We start from the raw sequence: 9,329 nt of genomic DNA on the forward strand, positions 1-9,329 counted from the left end.
ACTGCTCAGCCTCCGCCTGCGAGGCAGAGACACCAGGCAGGCGAGCGAGTGTGCCGTTCACTTTAAACGTCGCCCTTATCTCCCAGATCCACCTTTTTAACAGCTAGAGGAGCAGACCCTGCTCCGTCTTACAGGCTCATGGAAGTCAGATTGGGCCGCATACGTTTTTGCTCAGGCTGCCATGGGTAACATGTGACACAGAAAATGCACACGAAAGAAACCTTGAAGAGAGACCCATAAGTGGAACGTCGCCATCTACACCTTCGCAGAGCCGACTGCACTGGCGTTATGTGCACCAACAACAGACATGTCGAGTGACGTTCACAGACTCCGTTGGAGCGTGAGCGTTAGGCTGTGCCGCTAGCTTGCTTTCTGCATGGACACGCGCGTTTGACGATGGCGTTCGAATCTGGAAGTGCACATGACGCCAATGACAGGGGAGCACGCCTGATGAGCAGCCTCACGTGACGCCAGTCTTACCACTTGACGCTCCTTTTCAGGTAGCCATAGCTAGGGTAAGAGCCCAGAACTCTAGGGATGGCCGAGCAAGCGCAATAGAAAAACGAGAGGAAACGGTCAATCTAACTAAGCAAGTCGCAGCAAAGGGAACTCAAATGTCATTAAAAACATCCACCAAGGCGCTCTCCCTCCTGGCGCCAAGCCTTGCCCTTCCCTTCCCCGACCCGGCACCGACCATTGGCTTCTTCGCTCCCAAGCTCCCAGGGCCCTTCCTTCGCTCCATAACTTGTTTCCTAAGCCCATTTCCTCTATAGGAGCTTCCTACCTCTGTGATTGCACCAGACAAACGTTCTCTGACCAAAAAAAGCTGAGTGTCGACCTATGAACCAGGAGGTTATGGTTCAATTCCCGGTCAGGGCACAGGCCCAGGTTGCGGGCTCGATCCCAGTAGGGGGCGTGCAGGAGGCAGCCGATCCATGATTCTCTCTACATGATGTCTCTCTCTCTCTCCCCCTTCCTCTCTGAAATTCTTATGGTCCAGTCATCCTTTCTTACCTTTGATTTTAACACCTCTCCTAATGCAAAAACTTTCCACATCTGCTCTGGGAGTTTAAGAACAAAAGCAAACGCAGTGCCTCCCACTAGAAAGTGTCTGTGCTGACCCGCTGGAGGCTGCTGAGAGCGTGTATCACACACTCAACCATCGCCTTCAAGGTACACGGAACTCCATGAGATGGCCCCACTACACAATCGAGCCTTTATGTGGCGTCTCACTCTCCAAAGGTAAGTCTCGGGTTAAATGACTTACTTCGAGGAATAACTAGAAAGGCTGGGCGGATGCTGGGAGTGAGCCGGCTTGGCCGGCTCTGGGAGGTGGCCTGCGGGAATGTGTGCGGAGGGCTTGTTCTCAAAACTCCTCCGGTCGAAGTAGGAGAGCTGCTTCCGGTAGTACTCTTCGTCTTCCTCGGGGTCGTAGTGGTTGGACCGGACAATATCTTCTGGGGGCTTCGGCTGAGGCTTTTGCGGTTCTGGGACCCTGACAATGAACGGCAAACAGGACAACCTTGTAGGTGGTGACTTCGCCAGGACACTGGGGCATGGACATCGCTGATCGCGACCCCTTGGTGACTGCTGAGCAGCCCCCGTCAACATGGCCGTTTTAACTCCACGTCTTCACACACGAGGCTCAAAAGGCTCAAAAGGCCGCCCGCTTACGGCCCATGGGTTCAATACCATCTATTACGCCGACAATGATCTGGTTAGAGGCCTCACAGCAGGTTAAGAGCAGTTACTTAGCAAAAAGGAAGTGGAACTTCTCCAAGTACATACACCCATGTCAGCAGCAAGCAACGACTGAGAGAGGCTTAGAGACGTTCAGAGACGTGTAAGAACTTTAACCAGGACCAAGAAATGACCTTCAGACAAGCGAGCAGCTCTGTGCAGCGCACAGTCCTCGAGGGCACGGGAAGCAGCGGGGGAGAAAGCTAGCTTTTAGGCAAATTAATGCGCCGCGGCTCACGCTCTGCTCGGTGCGTTTGGAAACTGCACCCAAACGAAAACACATAGTAGGTATGTGCCTATGTCTCATCACACAGCTCATCCGCTAGCCATTCTGGCTAAGGGGACACCACATAGTTGGTACGTTCATGAAGAGCACCAGCATTATTAAGTAAGAGGAAGGTGTACACCTCAGACAGCTCCCCTTTACTACAAGCACAGCCGGTCAGCAGAGGCCGTGTCGGATCCAGCCTGTCCCTCAGCAGCACCAGGAGGCCCGGGGAGGGCACAGCGGCCCGGTTTCCCGCCCGGCTCCGCCAGGACCTGAGCCTCCCCCGTGCAGCCCCGGGGCCTCCCTCACTACACGGATGTGCTAGCACAATGGCAGCCAACTTGTAGCCACACCACAAGTGTTAGGGCTTTAAGCTTTTTATTTTAACCCTTTGCTAGAAAAGTGTGTTTTCAACACGTTTCCTGAAGCTATAAAAAGGCCTGCGACAGAGGTATGATAAAGACCTTTACTTTTCTGTCCAGGGCCACCATGTTAGTTAGAAAGGCCGTCTCCCTCCTCCTCTCTCCCTCACACTAGGACTGGCTCACTGCCCAGGAGGGCCCGATGCCGGGCCAGCTCCCCACGACCTCAGGGCGTGTACCCACCTGTACAGGGTCTTGTCGTGTTCACTGAACTGACTCTGAAGAGTGGCTTTAGGACCCGCGATGGGAGCCCCTGGCGGCTTGGACGCTGCCTCCGGAGGCTGCAAAAATAAGACAAACAGGCCCGGAACAGATCACGACAACGCAGGCTGCACGCGGGGGCAGGGAGGGCAGGGAACTGCTCTTCGCCACCTGCTGTGCGCCCAGGGCCGGAGGGAAGACAGTCCCGTCTTTACCTTAAAGCCCGCGTGGTTCTCGTCCTTCCTGTTCTCCAAGGACGCAGACCGCTTGTTCTCAAACATCTTCACCCGGGTGAGCACGGACTGCGGCTTCATGGCGGGGTCCTCCTCCTCCGCGGGGGCGGGGGGTGCGGGCAGGGGCTTGGTGCTGGGCGGCGGCACGTCCGGCTTGTGCTGAGAAGGAGCGGCTCGTAGCGGCCTGCCTTCGAGGTGAAGCCTTGTGCGGGGACTTGCTCGTAGCTCCGTGGGTACTGCTCGTAACACTGCTTGGACTCAGGGGCCTGGGGGCCCGCGGGAGGCGGCGCCTCGGGCCTGTACCTGCCGTGCACCTCATACCCGGGAGCCGGGGGCTCCTCGTGCCGCAGGGTGGAGGTCCTGGGCGGCTGGTCGTAGCGGGGTCTGCTGTCATAGGGCAGAGGGGCTGGCTCCTCGAACCGCGGGAAGTAGCCCCGCTCCGAGGGCTCTTCGGGGTGCTGCCTGGAGTCCAGGTCCCGGGGGTGCTGACTGTCAGAGGGCCGGGGCTGGTAGGGCTGCTTGTCCTCGTAGTAGGACCAGTGCTCCTCGTAGGCGGGGATGCGCTCCTCATAGCGCAGGCGGTGGTCCACGTGCCGCGAGAACGGGTCTGCGTAGCCAGAGGAGTCGTATCTGTACGTGGGCTGCTCCAGGTCCCTGCTGGCCGGCTTCTCCACGTACGGGGCGTGGGGCTCGTAGCTCGGCTTGGGGTCCCTGTCGGGCCTCAGTGCGGGATGCGCCCCGGCCGGCTGCTTCACCACATGATTCTGCCGGATGAGGTCCTCGGGGTGGGGGTCCTTTCGGTACACCTACGCACAAGAGCCAGGGGTAAGCGCACAGGCTTGTCTCTCCTTCCGTGGATTATAACAGAGAAAACTACCGTTTCCTGTAGTTCCATAACCGGCGTGCCCCACCGGTTATGACCAGGGCAGAGAGATTAGTGGAGAAGCCAGTTTCAGCAAGAGCTCAACATGTACAGTGCAGGGGGGCTTCTATGTGCCCACCTAAGCTAATGAACAATCACTGTGCTAATTATTCCATTTAGTAGAAAGTTAATCAGCACCCGAACCATTCATCCCCTTGATTGGACACTGAAAATGAAAATCACAAAGAAAATCTGCACGTACCGTGATCTATAAAACAGAAAAACGTCTAGGCGGGGCCTCCATTATATAGTAAGGAATTGTGCAAGACATGGAAAACCCCAAAATAAGGATAAAAAAAATATAAAGCAAAAAATCGCAACGACCCGTGTGCCACCGGAAGCCATGCACACCACAGGCGGGAATGCAGCTGCTGGCCGGAAGCGCTGTGGCCCAGGACGAAGCAAAGGGACACGGGAGGGCAGTGCGGCGTGGGCACCGCGGCCCAGGTACCTGTGGTGGGTCTACATGCGACGGCAGTGCAGCTCCGTGGTCCCTGAGCAGGGAGTGGGCGGCCTCGGCCCTGGGTGTTGGCAAAGAGTCAGCTGGTGGGGAGTGAGAGGCGGGAGGGGCGGGCGCCTCCAGTCTGACATGAGTGAACTTGACACTGTGATTGACAGCAGAGGTGGGTGGTGCTGGGTTTGTTTCGGGCGAAAGGTAAGGGCCTGGAGATGAGGCGTCTGCTTTCTGTGAAGTGTTTAAAACATTTTAATAGTGTTTCTGGTCATTGCTAACCTCCTACCTCCATTTATCGTGCCTGGAAGACATACATTTCTAATGTGCAGAATAACAAAGCTATGATGTTAAAAGGAAACTCAGTATACTGCTGTGTAAGATGAACACACACACAGTGTAGAATTAAGTCCTTGGTATTCTCAACTCGAAATTAAAAATTACTTCTTAGTCTGGAAAAAGGGCAGAATATATTCTTTTTTAAAAAATATATATTTCTATTGATCTCAGAGAGGAAGGGAGAGGAAGAGAGAGATAAACATCAATGATGAGAGAGAATCATGGATCGGCTGCCTCCTGCACGCCAGCTACTGGGGATTAAGCCCGCAACGCCGGCATGTGCCCCGGCCGGGAATCGCACCGTGACCTCCAGGTTCACAGGTCGACGCTCAGCCCGAGCCTCGCGGCGAGCTGCATGTACCCTTAACTCAGCCACACCCTCCAGTCCAGCAGCGCACCCTACCTGCGCCCCTGGCGCGCTTGCTGCTTACCTGTTGAGAGGCTGTTTTAAGTCCCGGGGAGTCTAGTCTATGAACGGGCTGTGGCTGCGCTTGTGGTGAGTAGGGAGGAAATGTCTGGTTTTCGTGATGCATCCCAGAGGAATCCTCTCTTACGGGCTCAGAGGACCGGGTAATGGCGGACTCCGGGGGGGTCCCCACCTCATCATTAAGAGTCTCATCTAGTTCTTGATCAGTGTAGGCCCCGCCTTCTGTGTCTGTGTCTTCATAGTCAGAGGTGTGTCTACTGTCCGTGCTATACATTGAGTATTCACTACCTGGGGCTGACAGGTAGGACAGGCGATCGTCATGCAAGTCAAGGTCATCACTGGTAGCACCATCCGCCTGGGTCAAATGAAAGTAAATTACAAGTTTTATTCAGTATTCTGTGAGAGAGGGCCTTTAGTTCACAAGGGAGACTGAAAAGGTATCGGCACTAGTTCTCGACACTTCTGCTGCGGACAGGTCAAGAAGATTGCACACGCGCACATGCAGGCACACAGCACCTTGGAGACCTGAGGGCTTGGATGAATGGAATGTTGCTGGCCAATCAGGACAGAGCTGGCCTCTGGGGCCCAGCCGGAAGACAAGGAAGGGATCCTGGCACCACTCAGGTTCCTAAGCCCAGTCAGTCACTAGCGTGTCAGCCCGAAGCAAGGTGAAGTGGGAGGGTGCTGCCAAACTACGCTCACAGCAGGGACACACCGACAGGACAGCACGTGAGAACGGTCATGAATATAAACTGTAGTGGAGAAAGAGCTTAAGGTTTTATTATTTTTTAAAGTATTTTTATTGATTTCAGAGAGGAACGGAGAGGGAGAGAAACATCAATGATGAGAGAGAATCATGGATCGGCTGCCTCCTGCAAACCTCCCACAACCCCGGGCATGTGCCCTGTCCAGAAACTGAACCCTGATCTCCTGATTCATTAGGTTGATACTCAACCACTAGCCACACCAGCCAGCAGAGCTTAAGCTTCTATACAACAAGGGGAAAGCATCACTAAGTCCTGGCTGCCTCTTACACGTTTTTCTGTTATTGTTCAAAGACAGAGCATCCAGCGATGGCAAAGGAGGAACACAGCTCACTTCTCTGTAACAAGTAATCAGAGTCGAGTTGGCGTTAACAATCCGCGCTGCCGTCTGAGAGGATGAGAGGTGCCTGAGGGGACGGAGGTGAGAGCGGCACCGGCAGGCTGCCACTGGACACAGGCCTCGCCCTCGGACTGGATTAAACACAACAGCCCGTAAAGATCTCTCTTGCCCGGACACGGTGCCCAGTCAGCATGAGCGCCGAAGGGTGTGGGACCCAGAAATCAGACAATCTTTCGTCCACGCCGCGGACAAACAGGAGGCCGGAGCCACCTGCTGGCTCTCCACGCAGCCCGCGTCTGCTGGGAGGAGCCCGGCCCGGCACTGCCTTCTTGGTGGGAAGACGAGGGTGTCGGCCTCCTGGAGGCTCAGGACAGGGGGAGTCATGTCCCGGCAGGGTCTGTCCCCGCCCCTCAGTGGCTTCCTCACGCTGTGCTGCGGAGAAGAGCTGTCTCCCTGCCCTCTGCTGTGACCTTGACCCTGCAGGGCTGAGGACTGCCACCCAGCACCGGCCAGGGGAGCGGGAAGGCCTGGGGGACGGGCACCTGGACTCACAGTCCACCTCGCTGCCAGGCACGGAGTGCACAAGTGAGCACCACGCAGGGCTGGCCGCTGGGACGGAGAGGGCCTGCGCCGGCTCAGTCTCAGGACGACCTTCTCGGGGAGCAGGCAGACAGACCCTCCACAGCGGTCAGAGCCCGGCAGCGAGCGCAGGACAGTCAGTGTGGAGTGAGTGCTGTGAGTCTGAGGATCCGCTCAGGTCAAACACACTTGGATGGGAAATGGAAGCTCCATCTAAACTGTAACCAACCCCTCTGATTTACCGAATGCACCGACCCATCTGGTGATAAGCAGCCTGCCTTTCTCACACACAAGGTCGGGGGAGTTAGGCCTTTACTGTGAAATCCAGGCCAAGAAAGGAAACCAAGAGAAAGGACAGAAAAGGGAGATTTGAGGTTTAAAAACCTCTGATAGGTAGACAGTGCCCTCTGCACTTCAAGCCAATCTCATCCGAGAATCACAGTGCGATCAGCAGCCTGGCCGACAGAGGGCGCCAACAGGGCGTGCTGTCCCAGAGCAGCGGGCAGAGGTCAGTGTGCTGTGGCTGCCAGGTGGTGGTTTCTCTCCCGCTGCCCGAGGCTCAGGGGGCTCAGGGGGCTCAGAGTGCTCTGGCGGCTCAGAGAGCCTGCCCCGAGCGGTGCAGAGGGGGAGGGTCCTGGCAGGCTCTGCACTGCGGGGCTGCGTGTCCTGCGTGGGTACGGCCGGGCCGGAGCATGCAGCATGCATGGCCGAGCATCTGCATCACAGCCAGGGGGGAGGGGCCATGCAGGGGCAGGCACAACACAGCCCAAGCCATGGAGAAAATGGAGAACAAATAAAAAAAACAGACATTCACAGCCTCCCCTAGCAACCAGAACGGATTCAGGCGGCACTGATCTGAAGGTAAAACACGTTGAAATCAAAACGTTCTCTGAACTGTCCACTTTGAGCGAACATTAGCTCTCCCACCAGAACCAACAGGCCACTCCCGTGAAAGATGGCCCCCAACCAGGAAGAGTGACAGCAGAAACGGGGTAACTTAAAGCCTGCCACTGGATGTGGGTAAATCAAAACTTAAAGCCAAAAGGAGGCCTTACTTTGAGCGACCTCCCCGGTGTGTTGTAAGAATGTGAACAGGTGCTGAGTGAGGGACGACAAACCCCTGGGCACGGATTGGGCAGCGCGCCTGTCAGTCTAGCAGGCCCTGGAGACCGTGCCCTCCCTGCGGGGCTACGGGTAGCAGATGCCCGCCCCTGGCCCTCAGAGGGACCTCTGTCCTCACAGCGAGTCCCGAGTGTCCTGTGCTGAGGACAGCGTTTGGGGGACACTCTTGTCGCCCACCCGGCTCCCCTCTTTTTCACAGGAGGAAACTGAAGCCAGGTTCAAAGTCATTCCTCAGCGAGACAGGGGCAGAGACAGCACCCAGCCCCGCCCCGTTAGTTGTCATTTAGGAAGTCTTTTGAGGGAACACCATTGAGGCGGTACGTCAATAGTTGAGAGAATTTTGGAATATCTTGCCACCAAAACAACTCGCATAACCCTTCCATACAGATGATAAAAACCAGGCCCATTAGAAAACAAAGTAACTCAAAGGCCTCTCCGAGTCGTTATGTAATTTACGAAGCAGGTTAAAAGGTAAAACAAGAGGAAATGTCTTACCTTTCCCTCTGAGACCCAAACCAGCTGGTTCTGCTGCTGCTGAATGGCTTCCTTCAGCGCACCGTACCAGCCGTCATTCATTGAATTTAAGTTAATTGTGGCTGAAAAAGAAATGAATGACACTGGTTCACAGCCAGGCCGCTGCCCACAGTCAGAGTCCCCGGACCTGCCAGGCCTCACGCCTCATCGCTGAGCCATTTGAGAGATGGGGTGTGAGGACACAGACCTCCGACCTGTGTGGGCCCTGGAGCCTGCATGCACCGGGCAGCCCTCCCAGCCACGGTGACAGAGGTTTTAGCGGTGGAACAACACAGCGTGTTGGCTCACATACTGCTGCCCAGACACGTAGCTGAAGTAGCCCCGGACACTCACTGGTGAAAAGGTGGTGGTTATTTTTACGCAGCTTGTGAGACCGCTCGTAGAGCTTCCTGGCACTTTTCCGAGATTCGGGACATAACCGCATCCTCATTGTTTTCACGCCTTGCTTAGAATCGGGGTTAAGGAAGACCACGATGGGGTACCACTGGGCGTAATTCAGGCGATCGACTGCATTTGGTGTGACGTCTAATAAAGCATGTTTGTCCTGGAGACACACAAAAAAATGAGTGAGGACACAAGACAGTGAATTAGAATCATCACAGAAAAAGGCACAGCCTAGACCCGTGGTCGGCAAACCGCGGCTCTTGGGCCCCTTCAGTGTGGCTCTTCCACAAAATACCACGTGCGGGCACGTACAGTGCGATTGAAACTTCGTGGCCCATGCGCAGAAGTCAGTATTTTGTGGAAGAGCCGCACTCAAGGGGCCAAAGAGCCGTGTGTGGCTCACGAGCCACAGTTTGCCAACCACTGGTAGGCTTTCCTGCTTGCGCATTCCTCAGCTGTTATTGGCTGAGGGCTGTGTTAGGGTTAGGCCTGTATCTGTTTGGGCTGCTGTAACAAAAATACCATAGACTGGTAGATTAAAAACAAACATTTATTTCTCTCAGTTTTGGAGGCTGGAAAGTCCAAGATAAAGGCTCTAGCAGA

The 9,329-nt window shown here is 55.5% G+C and overlaps 1 protein-coding gene across 1 annotated transcript in view; it reads right to left on the reverse strand.

Annotated features, from left to right (window-relative positions):
• Positions 1–9,329, reverse strand: part of TJP1 (tight junction protein 1) — a 112,182-nt gene that overhangs the window by 27,389 nt on the left and 75,464 nt on the right. The window contains 8 exon segments of the mRNA XM_015569104.1: positions 1,268–1,495; positions 2,614–2,711; positions 2,847–3,031; positions 3,034–3,670; positions 4,238–4,471; positions 5,008–5,358; positions 8,304–8,404; positions 8,676–8,886. Coding sequence (XP_015424590.1) covers positions 1,268–1,495; positions 2,614–2,711; positions 2,847–3,031; positions 3,034–3,670; positions 4,238–4,471; positions 5,008–5,358; positions 8,304–8,404; positions 8,676–8,886 — 2,045 coding nt within the window.

This window comes from Myotis davidii, unplaced genomic scaffold, assembly GCF_000327345.1.
Source record: "Myotis davidii unplaced genomic scaffold, ASM32734v1 scaffold164, whole genome shotgun sequence".
NCBI lineage: Eukaryota > Metazoa > Chordata > Mammalia > Chiroptera > Vespertilionidae > Myotis > Myotis davidii.